We start from the raw sequence: 23,473 nt of genomic DNA on the forward strand, positions 1-23,473 counted from the left end.
ATTTGATGCAGAGCCAAAGCAGAACTTTGCACATCTTGATACAACAGAAACATAAAAAAAACATAAGTTGAAAACAAAACTGAAAAATATTCTTAAAAAAACTACGTCAACAAAAGTTTTTCTATGTCTCCAAAAAAGATTTTTAAGGGCCCAGCTAAAACTAGCCGCAGCTGTCTGATTTGATTTGAACGAAAACAGATTTTTCTACAAAAAAAATAGAAGTTGCTACTTCTGTAAAAAAAGTTTTCACAAACGCTTCTTTGAATTGAACCCTTCATCGCCAATTTGATAGGATAATTCTAAGAAAAGTCAGTAAATTCATAAGTAAAGGTCAAAATTTCAAATACTGTAATTTTTTCTTCATGTGGCCGCTTTAGCAAAAAAATGTATACTTTTCCGACTGGTTTTCTCGATTGAACACTCAACTTAAGAATTGGCTGGGTAGTTTTCGAGAAAAAATCAAAAAGTTTTTGAAAAAATCAGAAAAAAAGAAAAGTTTGATTTTTTCGAGTTTTAGCTTTTTGTGAAAAAATTTTTAAGTGTGGCCGCTTATGCAGAAAATATTCGCAGAATTTTTTATTTTGAATGGATTCAAATTCGAATTTGGGAGGGTAGTATTGAGAAAAAGCCAGTATTATCGAGAAAAAACCAGTTTCAAAAAATGGTCCAAAAAACATTCACTATTCCGAGGGCCATAAATTTTTTTTAAAGATTGCGCGTAGTCGATTATGCAAAACAGTTTCCCACAATCCGTTCGGTTGAACCCAAAAGCTCAGATTTTGCAAGGCAGTTAGTGAGAAATTTTTTACAATTTGATTTTTCCGAGAGCCATAATATTTGTACAAAAAAATTTGGGCGTAGCCATATACGCAAGAGAGTTTCCCGTAAACCGTTTTTTGGATTGAACCCAAAATCTCCGATTTTGTCGCGTTGTTTTCAATAAAATCAAAAAGGGTTAAAAATGGTCAAAAAATGAAAAAAAAACAACCCCTTTTATCCATTTAACCTAAAGTATCAGAATTGAGTAAAACAAATTGAGAAATTGAGAAACGAATATGGATCAAGAATCACCCCTCAAATACTGCTCCCATTTTTTCAAAGGCTGTAGACAGTGGACGTAAAGTAAAAAAAGGACTATGATTATGCAGACACACATGAGAGTAGGCTGTTTTTCCTTTTACATTTTTTTTGAAAATATGTAGAAATACTAATTATTGAAAAATACGAGAACTTTACAAAAAGTGAAAAACTGAAAACTTCTCAAAAAATACAAAACCTAATTTCATTTATTTTCACAGTAGTTTTTTATCAAACAGGAATTCTAGTTTAACTCAATTTTTACCCGTAAAAAGTTTTCAATTTTATACTTTCTGAAAAAACAAGGTCCTGCCGGCACTCGAATCCCAGCCGCGTTACCTCCAGGCCAAGCCAGAAGGAAACTGGAAGTTACTAGGTTCAATAGTAAGGCAAGTTCAATTTCTTGAACGAAAAGTTGTTCGCTGGAAAAAAAAGTTTGGCTACCGATTACAAGACCATTGCTCTCGCAAGTGTGATAAATCGCAATAACTTGCAAGTACAAAAAAATTCAACCTAATGAAATGCATCATTAGAATTTTGCAAGTTTTTGCTGCCTATTACAAAAAGATGGCTTCAGTAACCCAGATATATATATATATTTTTTTAAATACCCTGTCTATCGTAAAAAGCACAAAAGTTTTGATTTGAAATCTTTAAAAAACTTTTAAGGAAATGATTGAAATACTTCAAGTTGGCAATTGTTTTTAAAAATTGTTTGCTCTATTGAGTTTAACCCAGGAGCCTTAATCTTAAAATTTGCAAACATTTAATTACTCAGGGTTACCTAACATGCTGATGAAAAATAAGTTTATAAATAAGGTAATAGATCACCTTAAGCCGGAACATTAATTGGACTAAGTGAGCGATATCCCCCTGAATCAGTTTCGATTTAGGGGGGACATCGCTCAATTGTGTTCACTAAATATATCATTAAAAAATAGTAAACCTGCTAAATAAAAAAAATTAGAATTCGTCTCTGTTTGCCCTTCAGTGTGTTCTACATGACTCAATGTGGGGGAGTGTGGCTGGAGTTCGTGATCACTTCCTGTGACTATGATCCCTTCTGGCACGCAGACATAGATTTCTACTCCCCCAATAGCCCAAAACCGACATTCGACCAGCAACAGAACGGCAATTTAGACCCACAGTATGGCCATTTACAGACTTGTAAATTTGATCTATCCAAGTTTTTTGAAAATGACTGCATTGGAGTCCATTTTCCATTTTTTCTGCAGCCACGCACAGCAACTACTTGGACGCGGTTTATACGTGTGGCTGTTGACGTTTATCAAACTTCAAATGGGCTCAACAGCAGTTATCCACAAATAACTGAACTGCTCGCACAGTAGCGTGATAACAAAATCACAGACAGACTCAGACAGATATGCCAAATATGGCCATTCCGGAGTTTCAGCAACTGGGCTGTTCAAAAAATCAAAAACTCGAAATACCGACGAGGTTATTCAAAACCCCTACCCCGTCAAAAACAAAAAAACTGTCGGGCTTTTATGTTCCTTTCCTTCGCGAATGATTATTCCCAATTTCAGATCCCGCAGCCCTTCACAACAACAACAACAACAACAACAACAACAACAACAACAACAACAACAACAACAACAACAACAACAACAGCAGCAGCTTCCGAAAGCGACAATGGTGGACCAGCTGCACAGGAAGGTGGTGGTGGTGAGTCCAGACAACTCCAGAGAGGGCGTGTACAAATTGAGGCTGAGTGGCTTCAGACGCAACACCACAGTCAGAATATTCACTTCGGAGAGCGATCAGAGCAACTACCGGAGTGAGTATTAGACAAGAGCGAAGATTAGGTGGAGAGTACTCGCACTATTGGGATCTCTTTAATTATTTACCATATAATTCAAAGGTGGATTCGTTAAATACCGATTGTTCTATAGGGCTTATAATAAAAGAGTGGAGAGTCAATGTTTAAGTAGCACAAAATGCTATCATTATGAGCAGATAAGTCATAATTGAAAAAGAAACATCAGTAGTTTTTAGTTTTTCAAAATTTTTTATGGTTTTAGCGTTTGCTTAAGCATTTAAATTTGCATTCGTTAATCCCGCTGAAACTATTTTTTTTTGTATGACTAACAAATAATAAACCGCAAGATCCAGCATTAGGTAAGAGATCATTCGTTTATTGTATACAGGAAGAGTTTTAGCTGAATTATCTGCAATTTGTTACTCTTGTGTATGAATAGCAAAAATTTTAGAGCGGTTTTTCTCAATACTGAGACAAAACTTTGAATTTTCTCTCTGAAGCAGGTTCACTAGCAACAGGGCGTTAAAATGATACCACAACTGATATCACGCTTTCTCTGACTTGCCTAAAATGGGTTACAAAAAACCCACCATACTCAATGGTGCCTTGCAGTTTATTTCATGACGTGGTCGGATAGAAAAAACGATTGATAAGCGAACTGAGACAATAAATGCGCTGAATTTTCGGAAATCAAATTTATGGTGCTTCAACTACCCTGAGTTTTTTTGTCCCACTAGATGTGAAGACTAGATAAAGGTCTAAAAATGTATAACTTTTAACATTTTGTAATACAAAATGTTTAAGATATACCTACATATACAATGTTTAAAGAAAACAAAAAAGGCCGTACTGCAAAAACGTATGATCTATTGGACGACTTGTGCTGGATATTCCATAGTTAAAGGTAATTAAAATAAATATCAAAACATTACGAGGCCAAACTGTGATATGGTTAGGCGCAAAGTTTGATGTCTGTAGTTCACTGGAATCCAAAGGCAAGTCTTTAAACTTGTTCTAAAATATGAACTGGTTCCACTTTTGTCAGATTCTTATTTTTGCCGCGGACTCCGCTACGAGCGAATGTAAATATTGTTCCGGATTTCACAAATTGTGAGCGGATTCCGCAAATTTAAGCGGATTCCGAAGACTTTGTTTACATTATGCGGATTCCGCTTACAGTTGCGGATTCCGCGACAGCGTATTTAAACTATACACACTGATTATGATTTGTTTGTAGATTCGGCGAACTGTTCCGTATTCTGCAAACTTTGATGCAAATTAAGCAAACGCGCTTGTTTTTGGAGCAATTTTGAGCCATTTATTGTTTCAGCTACTTGCTTGTGGAATCTAAAACAGCCTAAAAGATCAATTCCCGCATCTAAGAAAAGTGAAAACAAATCGATTATAATGGATTTTCGTGGTCAATAATTTTGTAAATGTAAACGATTCCCATGTTACGTTCAGACAACAAAATTGGACTAAAAATGAATTTAAATCCAGTTTTTCTCACCAAAACAAAGTGCATTTTAATTCATTTTGAATCCATTGTAATGGATTTTATAATAAGTAGGAAATCACATTAAAATGGATTTTTTTTCCATTTTACTTTTGTTTCGCGCGTCGTGCAAAATTTTGCAAGAATTTCAGCATTCATCAAGTGCGTGATGCGGAAACTTTGCAAAGCGAGTGTACGGCCTGGCCTAATCCGTTTCAATACCTCATATTGCAAAAATTTCCGTTGAGCTCCCCCCCAACGTTTGCCCCTTTGCTCCCCTTCAATCCCCCTAACGATTGCCCTTTTGCTCCCCTTTCCCCCACTGGACCCCCCCCCCACCTGAACATCCCCCGCCTGAACAACCCCCCCCCCACCTGAACCCACATACCCCCACCTGAATCCCCATAACCCCCTCCCCCGCCTGAACCCACATACCCCCCACCCCAACGTTTGCACCTTTGCTCCCCTTCAATCCCCCTAACGTTTACCCCTTTGCTCCCCTCCCCCCACTGAACCCCCCCCCCACCTGAACACCCCCCGTTGAACAACAAGTAATCAGCTTTGTTTTAAAACGTAGAAAAGACTTTCTTTGCCTTGAAATTTGCATCTCAGTAAAGTGGGAAAAATCGATTATAATTTAGTTTCATTGTCAGTGTCCACAAAAGTGAAAATAAATCGATTATAATGGATGAAAAAAGGATTTTCTTGCCTCGAAAAACACTAATATTATAATCCATTTTTAATTGATTATAATCGATTTGTTTTCACTTTTGTGGACACTGACAAGGAAACTCAATTATAATCGATTTTTATTCAAGGAACTCCAATGCGGGTTAAAACTAGTAATGTTGCGCGACAAATATCTGTTTTCAGCCTGTCGCGGAATCCGCTCACAATTCACAATATACACAGATTGGCCTCGTTATGATGGAACAATGACCTAACGGTTTTCCTACTTAGTAAAAAAATTTCTAAGATCACTTGATAAATTGAACACTGCAACAGAAATCGTTTAGGAATTCAATCAAGAAAAGTATCATAATAATAAAACTTTTTTCGATAAAAATTGAAAACAGAAAGTACCCGGGTGACGTCTCAAATCATCATGGTCGCGTCGCGGCTTTTTAACAGCGCTCGGTCACAGATTCATATTCGAAAAAGATTTAATTTTGCAGTTCTGGATCAGTTATCATCAGTATAAGAGTTTATCATCAACGTCTCAGTGTAATTACGGAGAACTTTTTTGAATAAATTTTGCTTTGACAAATATGTTTGATAGTACCTCAAATAACCTATTTAGTTAAGACTACCTTTTTTGTTCGCTCATATTAACAACAATATAGCAAAGACTTAATTCCACATCTGCAATGCATTGCACAGAAATTTATTATTAGCTATATTATTGTATAATTGCTTCCAGGTGTGTTCTACCCTACGAGTAACAACAGTGGGGAGGTTTGGGCTGAACTGGGGCAGTCGAATCACTTGAAGAACATGTGGCTCAGCTGGCCCAGAATGCCACGCCCTTATGAAGACATGGGCGAGCACTTGACATGTCTCACTGTCGTCTCATACACTGCATTCGACAGGTCAGTTCCAGTTCAATTAGCATAAAATTCAAAGGAAAAGAATCCAGAAAACTCTAATCAGTGTTTCTTTCAGTCGGGGATTAGCAATCTTCAAAATACATTTTAAATCAAGTTAACATCCCCCCCCCCTCCCCCCATAAATAGACCAAGTTAAGATCCTCCACCCCAGCGCTTACTATAAATTAAATTTGGTAAGCGCTGTATGCAAAATGCTCGGTTCTGATTGGCTAACTTAGAACCAAGTTAACATCCTCCCCCCCCCCCCCCCCATGGCTTGGGGGGGTGTTAACTTGGTCTTACATTTTAACTTTTTAGCGCCAGTAATGGTAATTCGAAGTTTTGTTTAAAAAACTGACCTTAATGCTTCTGATGACCAAATTTTTGCTAAGGGTTTTGCGATCGTCGATCTTAGTCAGCTAGAGTTTTAGTTCGTGTCAACTATGCTAGAAGATTCATTCATTCATTCAAACATTCATTCATTCATTCTTTCATTCATTCATTTGTTCATTCATTGGGCATCAGTGATGTATTTAGTCTTTGGAGAGGGGTAGCTCTTGCATGTAAGATTTGACCAGATGGCCGAAAATTTAGCATTAGGGTCACCCAGTAAAAAAAAAACAAATACACGCGGCATTAGAAAGAAGTTAGAGCATGCTCCGCCGGGCTTTCAAAGAAAGATTTGATTTCATCTGCTCTTTGAATATTTGGGGCTGTGGTAAAAGTTATTGTTTTTTACAGGTGTTCCAGCTGTGTATATTCGGCCATGCAGGACAGTGGGTTGAGTGGGAGTGGAGTTATGTATGGGCAATGCATGAAACCTTTATTTAGAAAGTGTGCCACCAACTACAACTACGAACCATACCTTCCCGAGGAGTGAGTCCATTATCACTACTGTTTAATCTAAACATTGAAATCAGACGCAGGCTTCAACAAAAAACCATCTTTAACTGTTTCAAGCTTAGGAGATATGTTGGTTCAACACATCATAAGAGCGGAAATCTGTTTTTTCTTTCGAAAAATTGTAAAGGTTTTTTGAAGAGTAATCAAAAATCCAAACGCGTTTTTGAAGAAATTTAACGTTCAGTCCTCAAAGATCGGATGCGATCAAAGAGCAACAGAAGGATCCCTGTGACTGATAAAAGACTCAAAATCCCTTAAAGTGCTCCCTCCCCTCACTGCAACTCCCCTTCCCCGTCCAAAGTCGGCCTGCGGTCTTACCTATGCTCTGGGCTCACTTTATTATAATCAGTATCTGATTAAATTAGTTGCACTGATCAAAAGCAAGCTCTCATTCATTTTTCTTCCACACTCATAAAATGAATTCAGAAACTCGAATGCCATCCGAACTGTAGTCTTTTTAGAACGGCTGAAGAAGTCTTCACACGCAAGCAGGATCAGAACAAACCTTTTTCTCAAAATTCCATCTCTTAAAACTGCAATTGATTAATTTTTTGCTTGCAATTTTCTGCCAAGGGCAAAATCTAATCTAATCTTATTTTTACAGGGAAAATTATTTGAAGAAGCATTAGTTTCTACGAGAAATTTGGTCTCGTTAGCTATCCCCTCCTATCGCAAAAAGAGGGTTTATCCCCATATGCTTATCCGTTGAATTAGTCTCTTATAAACGGCTGGATAACCTTAAATGGGTACTACAGTGTCGCATTAATGTGGCACGTGGTGTGCTTAGTTCGTTAAAATCTGCCAACGGCTGTCTGAGAGGAAAATAAACCCTACCCTATCGAGCGGAATTGAACTTTAATCTATCAAGGACCACCAGCCAAAAATCTGAATGGCTTTCAATTGAGTTAAATTTTTTGCTTTACAATCTGACGCTAAAAATTTTTTCTATAACTATTATTACTTTGATTTTTGAAACTATGTTTAACTATATAACTATTTGGAAAAAAATTGGATCAGAAAAATTTTGACCATTCAATCTTTTCTTATGGGAACTTTTCTGATGGGATCAAAAGTTGGAACGTTTTTTTTTTGCAAGCTGTCTAAGCGACTATGAATTTGAATTTGCTACATTTAGATGCTATGGATAATCACACATATTTATTCAATTAAACAGTGCTTACAAAATAAAAAAAATTGAACTTCAGGGGCTCAATCAATTTTGTGCTAGTAATGGATGATATGGGTGATTTTACTTTTATTTATGATTTTCATTGTTCAAAAATTGGTTTAAAAAATAATTACGATCAAATTTTGACTGTATTTAGTAAAAACAGGGTTCAATTTGAATTTGTGAGTGTTTTTTTTTTAATTGTATTTTAAAACTAACTAGACCCATAAGACTAATTTTAATCAGAATGTTAAATTTTAAAAAATGCCTCAGCCTTTTTGAGCATTGAAGAACTTATAATCAACCATCAAGAGCAATAGAGAATTAATTTTTCACTCTTAAATGTATCATCACAGAAGTCAGTGGTTAAAACAGCCACCCTGCTCGTATATCAGGACAAAGCCATGATAGTTGCGGACAAACTTTATCAGGACAAACCCACTAAAAAGTCTCTAGTAGTTTTTGGTAAACAAAATATTGACAAACTATGGTTTTTGGACATTGAAAACAAATAAACTTGAGTAGTAATACATACGGAATTGATACGACCAACTAGCTTATTTCAAATTAATTTCGAACAATTTTGTGGTGCGGGATAAATCTTCAAGCACAAAAATTCGCGTTACTCCTTCACCACAAAATATTAACAAAATAGTATATTTAAATCAGAAGAGCGACCGCAAAAGGAGTTTGGTATAGTGGTGTGCAACCCCCTGGTAACATACAGATATAGAGATGAACCCTTATTTTGGAAATTGGTTTGAATAAAATTGAATATAAAACCCAAACATAATTATCAGTCACATTCTTGATAAGTTAAAATTAACTATTGTTTCTAAAATTTATTGTGAATTGGAGGGAACCTCGTTTTTGATATGCATATTTAATATATCAATCTGATCGTTAAATTTATCTAAACGAATCTGATTTCCCTACTTCATATCTAAATTTTGAACGGCAATTTTGTTTTTACAGTTGGGCAATTTTAATAATGCATAACTATCTTGACCGTGATTTTGCATTCTCTAAGTTGAACCGAAGTTATTAAGGCACATTTGTCACTGAAAAGGGCAAAATCATCGTAAAAGGGACCTTTTTTTCAATTAAAATTGTCATAACTGATTTAGATCTCAAAATCCAATAAAAAAAAATCACACGACGAGTAGCCAATTGCTGTAACAATAGCACAGAAAGTTCAGACAAACAAATCCTATGTAAATTATTATACAACAATTTTTGAAAAATTGACAGAAAGGTTTAGCTTGTGTTGGTTTCTCTCCAGACAATTTTAGACATTTAACAAGCAATTTCGGAAAAAAAAAACTTCTTTATGCATTTAAAGGTGCGCTCTTAACAAAGTAGGGAAAAATCAGCAGTAATTGTTTGCGACCAATTTTGCATTATTTGATTGGCGTAAATACAATCACTACCAAAAAAAATCAAGACTGCACGCGAAGCTCTGAATGTTCCGACTGCCTTAGGTACTACGCATAGTGTTCGACTTTTTTTGAGACTTTTTGAAGTTCGGTAAAATAGAAAACATCATATTTTGTTTTTCGCAAAGTTTTAAATGAACCAAATAGCATGCCGCAGTTCAATTTGCAACAGTTTCTACGGCAATTTCAGGAACGTTAATTAAATGCCAGTTATTTTGCAAACTTAGTGCCAAAAACTTCACTCCAAAACGCGTTTTTGGCTTTTTTTTAGTCAATGCCCTTTTTAGTACCCTTCTTAAATAAGTTTTGTCTTTTTCTTTTTTGTCTAAATCCAACCCAACTTGAGAAGAAAGTGTTTTAGGTCTTAATTTTTATCAGTTTTATTTGGATAATTGCGCATAATTTATTCCAATATGACCAAATTTGCAAACTTTATATCCTATATTTTAACGAAAAATGATTGAGGGTGATTTTTTTGAATACATTTGAGCTCAAGGCAAGCATACGTTCCGGCTGATATAAAAAGAGTCCGGCAAAACAGGCTAGTTAGAAAGTCAACACCCCCAGTCAACACCCCCAAATATTCTGTCACTTTTTTCATAAATCTGAGCAGCAATAATTGATTTCCCAATTTCACAAAACTAGCGCGTCATTAGAACAAAATATAATTGTTGCAAAAGGCAAAAAATTTATAAGGTTGTTATATAGTGGTTTCCGGCTGCTTCAGATGCAGCAAAGCGATGTTCGTAAAAATTTTGCCTACACTCTTTGAAGGGCAAATTTTCCTGGTGTTTTATCATAAATTGTTGGATTTAAAACTTTTGATTTATATGTGTAGTTCTGTCCTGCTTTAAATTGTGTTCAATTGAATTTTGAAACAAAAACTGAGTTTAATACAACAGAAATTGCAATTATTGCAAAAATGTATTAATCTAAATAGATGTTTCAATAACTGATTATATCAGCAAACGTTTTTTTGGTGCATTATCAATACACTCTGAAAGATTTTTGTGAACTCATATTTGTGAAATTTATTTGGATAAAATGGCAAAACTTTGAATGTTTGAGGCTAGATGACACTGCAACCTCATAAAACATATCTGGTTTTTTTTAAATAAAGTCGATCAAATTCTGAAGATCAAACAATATTTGATTTATTTTCCTCACAAAAACCTGAAAAATCTGTTTTGATGTTTCCAGAAATGATTAGATCTTTGGAGGGTTACAGATACGATTAGAAAGAAGTTATTATATAATACATTTGACAACATCCTACGTATATTTTTGATAACCTGTGTTTTTGGTCACCGTTGAAAAAACCTAGTTAAAATTGAACTTTTCCATTACTCTACTGGAGAGATTAAGCGCCAGAAAACTTCAGAGAGTGTTTCTGTTGTAATTCATTTGTAATGAAAATTTTCGGATGCTTCAGTTTATATTACAATAATTTATTGGATTTTTTTTTTCAAAATTCAAAGAAAAAATAAGCATGGGCTTGTTCAATTAAATTGGCAACAACCGCTATTGATTCATAATTCCAATTTTAAAAAAGCTAGCCGGTCGTTACTGAAGTAACCCAGAATGTAAAAACCTTTAAATCTTTTGCAAAAATAATTTTGGAACATTTTCAATCATAAAGTGTATTTAAAATATAAAAAAGCTGCAAAAATGGGAAGTAATTCTCACTCAGATCTAGTTTTATATTTTTCCCTATGGTACCTACTTAAGAAACTCTACATCTACAAATAAATCCAGTAAATTAGCGCTAGAGCTTGTAATGAAAGTTCGAATTTTGCTGCATTCTACTTGGTCGAAAAATCGATCATTTTGATCTACTTAACAATCTCTCCCCTTCCTTGAAAGGGTTATAGATTGTTACGTAGAAACTCAAACTACGAGGAAACAATTGCAGTGTAAATAAATTCAGCAATATCCAGCAGTGTGACGTCAGTTTTCGTAAATTGTTTTAAAATGGAAATACTCAATTAGACATTTCCTACAGTGAGACTTCTTTTTTGAATAATTTGGGCTTTTTATAGAATTTGAATCACGATCAGTAAGGCTGCAATAATGACACCACACCTGGCCCTCTACAACTGTACTATGAGTAACCTATTTTTAAACACTATCCTATGCCATACTTACTTACAGTCACTTCAAACGATAAAAAAAATCTTTGTGAATTGTGCAATTTTTTTTCTCAAAAAGTTTTTGTCAAACTTTCCTTATATATAAATTGCATAAGCGTATGTTGCTTCTCAAAGCTTCAACATTTCGTTTCAGTTATTTCAGTTTTCCATAAATAATTTTAAAAATTTTTTCATTGTAATTGTTCCAACTATTTGAAAAATGGGGAGGAACTTTGTAATCAGGTGTGTTTTAGTTTTTTTTGTTTCCACGCAAAATCAAAAATTACAATCAATAATGTTAATGAGTCTAGTGATATAATATATTAAAGCTCTTTCAGTCTTGATTCGAACGACTCTAAAAAGTTTCGAAAAAACCGTCCCAGTGTTGAGAAAGACAGGTTTGAAATTTTTGATTTTTAGGCTAAACTTGAGCGAATAATGCAAGCAAGCAGGCTTACAAAAGCTTATTTTTGCTTTAATTTAGGCCGTCAAAACTTAAATTTCCTCAAGGAAAGTTATTTATGACTTTTTTGTTAATTTTGTCCTATTGCAGCGCCATATTTGAATTTGTTAAATTATTTTTGGCTTTTCTTTGTAAATTTTTCTATTATGAGGTCGAAACATTCTGCGCTACTTGCTCAGTAACCGGCTAGCCTTGTTTTGAATTGTGTTTTGACTGGCTGATGAACATATTTAGATTGCGTTACGAGAACGAGAAAACGATTGGGTTGATTTCGAAGATGCACCCAGTGACAGGTTTCACCACCCCCTACTTCTCCCAAGTGGTGCCGAGGGGGGAGTACAAGGAGCGGGCCAGTCCATTCATGCTCAGATATCTCTCCCTAAGACCGAAAGAGGAGATCAGGATGGACCTGGAGGAAGTGATTCAGATGAACTGGTCCAGGATATACCTCCTAGTTCAGGTATAGTAGCGTCAGAAGAGTAACGGCACTGATAAGAAGCGCGCCTCAGCTCAGTTTGAAATAATTATTTCAGCGCTGATCACCCCACCGTGTCGGTCAAATCATGAGTCGAAAACCTCATCCCGGGCACCTCGCTCAAAAACTTGAGCTATATAAGTTTATGAAAAGAGCATGAGTTAGTTGGTCCTCCAAGTATCGCATTTTGCAATGTTTTCAACCTATCCGGTTCTAGCGCATAACTAGCGCATATATATTCCTAAATAGGTAAGACCTTAACCTTGCCTATCTTCCTTAATAGGAAAGATTTAGACAAGAAATTGTCAAGTAATAATATACTATTATATAATTTAAAAAGAAAACATTGAAACATCGAAAAAAAAAAGAAATCAAATGAACAACACATGTCATAAACTTATTTAAAAATCACTCATAATTGAGGTGAAACAAGTCAAAAAATTTTGTATATAATTTGCACGAAATGTTTAGTAAAAAAAGCTTGATCGAAAGTCAAGTTAAATCAGTTTGAATCGAATTAAACGGATTCCAATTGACTTTTTAGAAAGGTCAAAAAGATGGATTTGAATCGCGATTTGGAATCAATTGAAATGTATATTTTAGTTTGAAAATAAAATTATTCTATATCCATTTAAATCTAACCAAATTCATTTTAATTTTCCCTTTTTTCAATCTAATGCTTTTTTAATCCTAGAATTGATCTGTACTCAATCTCATCTACACATAATTTTAATATACTACAATTGATGTCGATCAATTTTTGTAATTGCTAGTTTGTACACCTATTTGGACTCAAGTGTGGCCGATATTGTGACTCATCACTGTAAAACTCCATCACTCTAAGAAATCGTGTTATGCTTTGATTTAGCCCTGCTATACGCCCGTGCGGGTGAAGGTCGGCTCTGCGAAGCGAGTAGTGAAGGACTCCCTGGAAGTGTTCCAGGTCTCCTCCGTCTCGTCTCCCTACTCTTCCTCCTACTCAACTGTCAAGTTGAGAAACGGACACAAACAGATCATAGCTATGCGATATTTCTTCACAGGTAACAAAACACTATTACACTTTTATAGGTCCCATAAATGGATCCATTCCAAGTTCCATAGTCCATAAATGGATCCTTTCAAACCTGCATATTCTATAAATGGATCATCTCAACATGACAATATGCGAACTATTCTCAAGACAGAAAATCCGAATGGCAGAAAGCTTCTAACATAACAAAAAACTTTAACACTAAAAAAATTTGGTAAAAACAACGGTCAAAATTGTTCCAGATTTTTGATCGATGAGTTTGGTCTGGCTAAAAACAAGTTATTTCATTCAGTTTCTTTAGTGGTATGAGGCAGGGGCGGATCTTGAAGTTTTTGATGACCTTTTTTTCGAAAGACCAAAATGAATTTCTAAGCTCTCTTACAACACCATAGAGACCCTTATTTGCAAAAATTTTGCCGCATGCCGATTTAGGGCATTTTTTGGAAGGTTTTGACCAAAAAAAGTCGCGTTTCTTTGGGGCGCGCTCCTCAAAATTTGTGTGCTTCTAGAAAAATTATATTTACTGGCGCCAAAGGTACCTCTAGAAAAATTATAGGGTCGGAAAGCCCAAAATATATTTCGTAAAATGGTACCGAAGGGGGACCGTTTGGGTGGTGAGGGGTCAAATCTTTTTATTACTCTGACAATTTTTTTCTTAAATGATATACATTCAAACAAAGAAAAATACACGCTAAAGATTCCTATTTTTCGAGTTCTGATTTGTTTCAGATGACGTCAGCAGCCACAGTCCACTTTCGTTCACATCCGAAATCCGAGTCAGTCTGGAGACGACCAAGAACGACTGCGCCTCCCCCACACTCACCCTCTATAATTCAGAACCCGAGACACACTATTGCGTAATAGCCACAGAAATGAGACACGCGAGTGACCAGCTCTCCGATTACGAGACGTCCAAATGTATGAACCCGAGACGAGACCCGAGTGGTTTCGAGCGCCGAAAGTGGGAAGTGTGTCACATAACTCCATCGTTATCCTACTTCGCACTGGACCCTCTGAGGCAATCTAAACTAGGTCTGGATACCTTTCCCACACGAACTGATTTGGCAGTCGAAATATTCGCAAGGCCAGCAAACAACTTTTACGCCCTGGAAGTGTGGTCCAAAGTGGGAGATATTTTTCAAGCCCAAATTGAGAGCTGCTAAATTGAGCTTTGTAAATTACTGAATTTCCTGCACAGTTTTGTTTTAATTAAATCATTTATATTTTTTAATTTCACGCATTTTTTTCAAGTCAAATTTTTGCGCACAATCGAATTTTTTGCAGTTGTGTCAGCAAAACAGTGGAAGGAAAAAGAACTTCTTGTATGTTGAAAAAGTGCGCGGTCTGATTGACCAGTTTAACCTTAAGCCAATCAGCAGCAAAACACTAAGCTGCATTTCTCTAAGGCATATGAAATAATTATAATTTATAATTATTTTTTTGTTGCGACCCGACCACCCACCTCAAGTTCCGTGGTTTTTTTCATCTGTAAGAAAGCTCGTAGGGGGCAAGTGGCCCGCACTGAAGTTTCATGGATAATAGCTGATTATAATAGATTTTCATTGCCAGTCTCTATAAAATAACAAAAATAATCGATTAGAATTGATTAAAAAAGGATTATAATGATACTATTTTTTAAACAATAACATCCCAATATAATCGATAATAATATATTGTTTTCAATGGAAAACTAATCAATTTTAATCGATTATAATGGGTTGTAATCCATTTGTTAAAATTTTTCGGTGTGCTGTTTTCATTTTTCCATAATACTATTAAATTTAAATTAGTTATTTTGCTCTCTCGCTAAATTTCAAATTTTTCCTAATTTCAAACGCGTTTATGAAAATTTATGAAAAGTCACGTATTTTTGTTATTTTTATTTATTTTTTAATTGAGTTTTATTCGCCAATCCCCACTTGGATAGGTAATTATGTTGTATGGGTAAACGTGCGGGGGGAGAGGGGGTTTGGAGTGGTGGTGGGGGGGGGGGGGTGTAGTGAAGTAGATCCCACCACACCCCACGTTTACCTGTACTACACAGTTACCTGTCCCAGCGGGGTGTTCAGTGTTTAGTTGGGGTGTGATAAACGCGTGGGGTTGATTGTGTTTGTTCGAGTTTTGCAGAAAGTTGCAAAAAGTAGTGTCATTTTTTACAAAAATTTTTCAATTTTCATGGATTTTATGTACAAAAAATAATCTATTACAGTGAAAACAAAAATCGATTTTAATCACTTATAATGTATTTTAATGGATTTTCATTTTTCGAAAATAATCGATTAAAATGGATTAAAAATTCATTACCTTGTCTAAAATTACCATGATGATCGATTATATAGCAAACATTTTAGTCAACAAAAATCCATTATAATCAATTTTTAGCCATGAAACTTCGATGCGGGGGTATCGTATTAAAAGAGTTCGCATTCTATCGAGATTTAAAAAAACGGTCTCAATGGTCTGGATTTTTTGTTTTTCAGAGTTAAATTATACAAAAGGTGACAGGTTTTTGAATTGTTTCTCATTCTTATTTTCACTTCTCAACCCAAAATCACAAATAAAAATCAATAACTCTGGCGGAGTGTGCGCCAAAAAAATCAGTTTTTTCATCAAAATCATTTTAAAAAAGCAGAAATCATCAAAAAAAGATCGAGTTTTTTAAAAACTCCGACCGCTTTTCTTTAAAAGTCCTAGATAAGCGTATGATTTCCATTAATACTTTGCAAAGATAGATTGTAAAAATAAACAAAAAAGTCAAAATTTGCTGATTTATGTGGATAAAAAATTAATAAATATGACAGAAGGATAATTGATTCTGAAGAAACAAAATAAGTACAAATTGGTATTTTTGTTTTCTTTTATATTGTCCGACATTTGTACCAATTTAATAATTTAATCCGTTACCATCAACTATTTTCTATCAAACTGCTTGCTAGAGGGTTTTTTTCACTTGAAGTGCCCAGAATAACTGAGCAACGCTTTGTCTTTTAAATGAACGTGTTCATCAAATTTTGCGGCTTTAGTTATATTTGACCAATTAAATTCGAATGAAAATATCTGAATGAAAATATCTGAAACAAACTTTTTTAAAAGTTCATCTCAAATTCTGCACTTGTTTAAGACACATTTTCTTTCAAGTTTACAACAGCTTTTTTACAGGCAATTTTCCTCCATTGGACTTCTACTTGGAAAACCGCCCTAAACTCTGTCTGTCACAACAAAAAAAAGGACGACTCTTTAATTTTTAAGTATATAATCATAAAATCGATTCAAAACAGTTTTGATAACTACAACCTTTCAAAACTTATCAAGCCAAAATATTAAGAGCAAGTTGATAATTAACTAACTGGATTGGTTGATTTTTCACGTTGATAGTCTAGAGCACTAGAAGTAACAAAAAGCTATCACTAAGAGATGTTGGGGTTGAAGTGGCTGGGGGGAGGGGGGAATGCATGGAAGATTCCATGTAATAACTTATGTTATAAGTTTCCGGTCTTCCATGCTATGTATTTACATTGGATATAGAGTCTACAATGTATTATGTTAGGGAATAGAATTGGTTAGGTTTCAGTGTAAGAGAATGGTAAGAAAAAAGTCTGTTTTTTTGGTTTTTGTGTGGAAATCTCTAGTTTTTCGCAAAAATTGCGGAGCGCGTTATCTAAGTGGTAGATATCTATGATTAATTGCGTGTAGATTGTAGAATAAAGGTACTATATTATGTTTTTTGGTTCATGCTAACTCAATGGTAAGAGTTTTTCCGCAAACATTGAGATTTTTCATCGAAAAAGTTAAACTTTTTTCTAAAAAACTTCATAACACGATAAAACTCAACCAATTTCCAGCTATGACTTGTTTTTATGTGATATTTTTATTAATTACGCTCTATCTAGCTGCAATGTAATGAAACTTCGAAAAAATGGAGTTTTTGGAGAAAAAAAAATTGAATACAAAGAAAGTATATAAATCATCGCATAGTAAATTTACTGCAAAAATGTTCACTTACAAATAAAAAACTACACAGTTGCATAGAAAATATCATAAAATAAAAACAGGCACATCTAGATTAAAATTTTTCATGTAGATATTGATAGAACAAATGCAAAAAAAAATGCATAAAACCTACATAAATTATCAGTTTTTCGTAGTTTTCTGGAAAAACCATCCGCCAATACTTTTTCATAAGTTGGTCTTTTCCACTAAAGATCCAATAAAACAGTAAGTTTTGTCCAATTGAGCAATCGTGATCCAGTGTTGTACTCTATCATTGCTTGGAGCTGAGTTGATGATTGCAAAAGGCTATTTTGTTTGTCTTTTCCACCAAGGAATCAATAAAATAGTAAGTTTTGTCCAATTGAGCATTCATGATCCAGTGTTGTACTCTATCATTGCTTGGAGCTGAGTTGATGATTGCCGAAGGGTATTTTGTTTGTTGAGGTACTTTATTGGTTGGCTAAGATCCCATGTACTTGATCCTCAGCTCAGGACATTTTTCAATAATTTGTACACACAAAAAATTATCCATATTTGCACTTGTTATCTGATTTACATCTAAAAACAAAAAACTAATTGTTGGATAGAACAATTTAACATGAAAAGTTTTGACAATTTGCATGCATGTAAGTTCTGAATCAACCAAATCCCATACACCAGTCCTAAGAACAGGACAAAGGTTATTGAATACTGCTTCACAGTCGAGATTGTTGTAGTGTTTCGGTTTTGCAATTATGTAGGACTCCTTGTTTGATGCAGATTTTGATCTGAAAAAAAAAACAAATTACATAGTACAAAGAGAACTAAGATGAAAATTTCCAAAAACTCACAAATTTTTATAGAAACCCGAAAACTCAAAAAAAATAAACACTTTTAGCGAGTTTTCCAAATTTGTCAGTTCCGTTAGCTGCTCCACGAGAAACTGGAAAAGAATTTCTAATCTCATGCTTTATCCACTAAGTACTGAATAATGCAACTGTTCAGCTGCAACCTGTAGTGAATTAAAATTAAAAAAAAACTAGAATGTAGCGACTTTGAAATTCGTCCATAGGAAGAGCTGAAAAATCTTTGATAAACTGCACTGCTTTCCTCGCAATTCAACTTAGGAGCGACAAGGAGAAGTGGTGTCTAATGACACAATTGATCTTCCAGTCCGAATAATACCAAGCTCATTCAAATGAAATTGATGATAGGCGGAAGAATTTTCATGAAAAGATCAGGCAACAGCTGAACTTGTATTCAATTCAACTGCTTTTTTTTTATGGGAGCGTTACTGAAATTATTTTGCTGTATGAATTGGCTTTGACGAGATGGAATGGTAAACGTTCTTGGTATAGTTTCTATGTAACTATATTGAGCAGGTACTCTTTCCAGATTTCATTGCAAGATTTTGCTTTATGTTCTGACTGCTTTTTGAAATTATCAAACAACCTTGCCCTGAATCATTGAAGCTTTAACCTTAGTTGGGTATCACGCATATCCAAGTAGAGATTTCGAACCGTTTCATCTTCAATTTCAACACTGGTTTCATTTAGAGAAGTACTGGGAAATACTTCTGGTAGGTACGAAGAAATAATCGTTTCCAAAAAATAGACTTGCTCAAAACTCTCCATAGAATAATTTGTAAAAGCCCCGAACTTCAATTGATTGTTTTAATTTAAACTCAACTAATTTTGCCAAAAATGTTTTGGCAAGAGAAACTTTTATTCGGCGAAGTTTTCGAGAAAGCGTTTTGGTCTACTAATTCTAAACTTATCTACCTCCCAATTGTTTCGGAATTGTTTTTTTTCCACATCTTTTGCAAATTTTTGAGTTTTTTGCGTCCTGCAACGTTTTTTCCAATCGCTGGAGCGGCGATTTCAAACAAATGTGCTCCTTTTTTGCAGTTGGGACTATATATTTTTAAACAAAGGAGATTGCAGTTGTCCAAACAATTTAAGCAAGAGCACCAAAACCTCTTCCACGTTGTCTTGCGTGTCCTCAAAAAGTGAGAACCAGCTGAATTTTGATCAAAAAGTTTGTATGAAATTTTATTCAAAACTGATTAATCGAAATCTCGCTGAACAAGAAGATAAATTTTGTAACTCCTACGGATACAAAAGGAAGTTTTTCACCGACACTTTTTAGTTTTGTTTTGATACTATGGAAAAGTTTTTTTTAACAATCCTTGAAATTTAAAATTGTAATCGACTGATAATTCATGTTTCTGTCCTTTAAAAATTGTATCTCCCCTTTTCGCTTTGGAGAATGGAGATGAACAGAAAACAACACAGTAAAGGAGTTTTCGTATCAGCGCTTAAATTATGTTCTATAGTATCACTATATATCATCAGGGAATGTGTATTCTTATAATGTCGTAAGAATACTGGGGATAATGTGGTCCTTTTCCAATCATAATAACCCCTGTTTGGTTTTATAGTAAGTCACAACCAAAAACATGACTCAAATCAGAATTTTGATTAATAAGAAACACTGATTTATCCTCCGGTAAATGAACGGCTATTTTTCGTGTAATTTTATCCTAGACGTTCTCGAGTTTTCTCCCCAGAACTTTCTCTCTCATCTACCTTGTTTACTCTCCCCTCAGTAACATTTTGATACAATGAATGGTAAGACATTTCTGATGTGGCAACCTCCCATTCTCTCCACATTCAATTGTTCCGGTAGAAAACATGCAAAAAAAACCAAGACTGTTATTGGGTAAAATGTAAAAGAAACGTTAGAAACTAGCACAAAATAAAAGAATCCATGACAACTGATCGATAGAAACTTAACTCAAAAGTGATTTACCTTTGATCTGAACGTTTTCTCAAGTCTTTGTTAAAAACTTTTCTCAGAATTTCTTCCTTGTCAAGATTTTTGATATGTATGTAGGATGAGTTTTGCAGATATTGCAGAAATTTCAAAATTTTTATGTGTAAGTTGTGTTTTTTACCCTTACGAAAAAGTATATCAAATTTTGAAATTCTCACTCTATCACCAATTTTGAGTTGTGGTTTCTTATACCTTTTAGAGGTATATTGTACAGAACTGAGACGAAATCAGTTTTCATGACTTCTCTAGGTGATTTCCCAATAGATCTATTAACGGGACAATTCATTGTAGACAGAAATTGAGATTACTACAATTCACTGTAGACACATGGTGGTTTTTTTGAGAATTCATTTTTTTTGAAAGCTTGCAATGTGTCTTTGGCTTACATTGTTTTCATTGTTTGTACTGATAAATCGCGAAAAAACATCAGCAGCAACCAATAAGTATTTGAAGTCTTGAAGTCTTTGGAAACGTCTGTTTAGAGGACCAAACTTTGTATACGATATCTTGGCTTGTAAAAATTGTGTTGCTTTCTTTTCTGATAAAACGCTTGCTTTAGTCAAGTCTCGCACAGAACCGTACGCCGCTCTACCCCTAGAATACAATTCTAAGTCTTACCTTTTCAGATTTTGACAGGGATACATGCTCCTGTTTTTTGTTTTTCCATTCCTGTTGATAAAAGTTTTTGGTGAAATTTGGGCTGCTTCCTAAACGTTGAATAAGTATCTGGAAAAGCGGTATTTTTTCGCTTTTAGTGTATATAAAAAGTCTACAATAGATTCTTTTGTTTCTCGATTATCTAATATGATATTATCTGATTGGCTCAATTAAGTTCTGAGAGAATTCAAAATCAAACTAATATAATGCCTATAGATACTCGTTCTCAGTCTTGCTTTTACAGCACTCTTAGTAAAATCAAAATCATTTGGTACAACTTCCTTTTTTCTAGTTTTAGTTCCATTTTTTTTTGAAAACGTACTTAATGATTGATAAACTGAGTAAGGAAATAGAACAAACTGATCTATACTATGTCAATCAATCAATGACAAAAGGAGTGATAAGAGAAATTAGTTGCAAGCTTTTAGGCGAGCTCAAAATAGTTCTCCTTTGTAGTGAAGTTCTTCATCATGTGATTTTTAATGATTCATTTTGATTTTTTACTACGTCTTTTTTCGGCTACTTATTTTCTTCCCTCAAAGAAAATTTAATGGACATTGGCTGAGAAACTGAATGGAAATTTTTGAGCAATGGAGGATGAAATGTTTTTGAAGTTTTCGGGAAATTGTTCGAAGTATTGGGAGTATAGAGACGTATTGTACGCACATCGTCAATAAACTTGGTTTCTGCTCCTACTGGCAAATAAAGTTACGATGGAGCTGAACCACTGTCTGGGCAATTTATTAGCGAGTCTGAACCACTGTCTGGGCAATATATTACCACTGTCTGGCCAATATATTAGAATAGAAATTTTTGAGCAATGGAGAATGAAATGTTTTTGAATTTTTTGGGAAACTGTTCGAATTATTGGAAGTATAGAGATGTATTGTACGCTCATCGTCAATAAACTTGGTTTCTGCTCCTTCTGGCAAATAAAGTTTCGATAGAACTGAACCACTGACTGGGCAAAATATTAGCGAGTCAACTGTTTGTGGAGTCAAATCAATGAGTAAATGACCATAAAGAACAGATAATGCATCTTCATACCACACTTCTAATTCAGATCCCAGACCTAATTGTTGACTTTATGTACTGATTTGTAATACATTTCTCGGTAATTTGAAAACAAGCATGTATTTATTTTGTAATTCTACATCTCTTCCCAATTTGCTTTGATGAAACAAATTATACTGAATATGTTTTGTATTCAGTCCCTTGTTTCTTTCAGCAGTAGCAATTTATACTAAATGTTTAGAATTGAAAAATTCTTCCATGATTAGTCAAATTTTAAAATGTAGTTTGATCTATTTTTGGAGACTTTTCAATCAGTTCAAAGTCACCTCCTTGCATCAGTTTAAGGTTCCTTTCGCATTTGTCCAAAAAAAAGCTGATAATGTTGAAAAAAATGTACTAACTTTGGAGTAAAATATACCAACTTTTTAACCAAACAAGTTTAAGCTGAAATTTGTTAGATCCACTGGGACCAACAAGCGAAAAAAAGCGTGTTCTTAAATAGAAGTCACTTTAGTCATAGCTTTGGAGACGGCAAAGTATAACCGACTGTTGTTGATAAAATTGCTATCCAAACTGTTGTTTCTTCGCATGTAGTGGACAATATTATTCGAATAAATGCATATTCTAGTACTAAAACTCTGACCAAAAAATGGCAAACAAAAAACTAAAAGAGATCTGTTACACGTACATCCAAAAAAACTTCCATGATTTTCGGTCATGATACTTCTTTGTCAACACTAAATTTTTCCAAATTGAGTTGCTTTTCACATTCATCACCCATCTTAACTTGGGACTGAAAAAATTATTATGACTAATATTTGAATTTTGAATACACAAGATTATAAAAAGTGATTTACATGATAAACAATTTGTTCGAAAATAATTTGAGTACATGTTCCGTATGCAAACGCTGCATTTTTTTTCACATTGGAGAGATTATGGATGACAAAATGGGTAGTTGCTACCCTTCCATTTATATTTTTTTGTCTTTGTTAATCGAATTCTGAATGTCTGAATTCTGAATTTTGGGCATGCGTAGTCATCCACATTTGTAACTTCTGTTTCCAAAATTTCTGACAGATTTTTACATTCTTTTAAAACCTTTATGCAGAAAACTCCGTTTCTGGAGTTTTTTTCCATTTTTTAAAGCTCTATAAATTTCATAACCACTGTTCCCATTTTTCCCATGAAGATGTTTTTTACACCAAGCTGATTGTAAAGTTGGTTTGAACTTATTGAGATGAAGAAAAGAATACCGGACAGGTTGTCCATTTTTATAAAAGTTACAATACCGGATCACCCTTAAAAAGTACAAACAAAAAGTCGAAGCCTTATCAACCCAATGTAGGTTCGCCATATCGTCGAAGCCTAAGAAAGCTCCTAATTTTCTCACTATAAAGTTTTCAGTACACTCAAAATCCAAAACAACCGGGCTCATGATGTTAACTGTTTTCGC

General features: G+C 34.5%; 1 protein-coding gene across 2 annotated transcripts; it reads left to right on the top strand.

Annotated features, from left to right (window-relative positions):
• Positions 1 to 2,087: 2,087 nt before the first annotated feature.
• LOC134841939 (uncharacterized) lies at positions 2,088 to 14,771 on the top strand (the record flags this gene model as incomplete). 2 transcript variants are annotated; one of them, XM_063858037.1, is given in 8 exon segments in its annotated part: positions 2,088 to 2,224; positions 2,625 to 2,639; positions 2,685 to 2,875; positions 5,773 to 5,941; positions 6,680 to 6,814; positions 12,272 to 12,497; positions 13,381 to 13,552; positions 14,272 to 14,771. In XM_063858037.1, coding segments are annotated over 8 exon segments (1,479 nt in total), but the record flags the coding sequence as incomplete, so codon positions are not given.
• Between the last annotated feature and the right edge of the window lie 8,702 nt (positions 14,772 to 23,473).

The sequence above is a fragment of the Symsagittifera roscoffensis genome, chromosome 3 (assembly GCF_963678635.1).
Source record: "Symsagittifera roscoffensis chromosome 3, txSymRosc1.1, whole genome shotgun sequence".
NCBI lineage: Eukaryota > Metazoa > Xenacoelomorpha > Acoela > Convolutidae > Symsagittifera > Symsagittifera roscoffensis.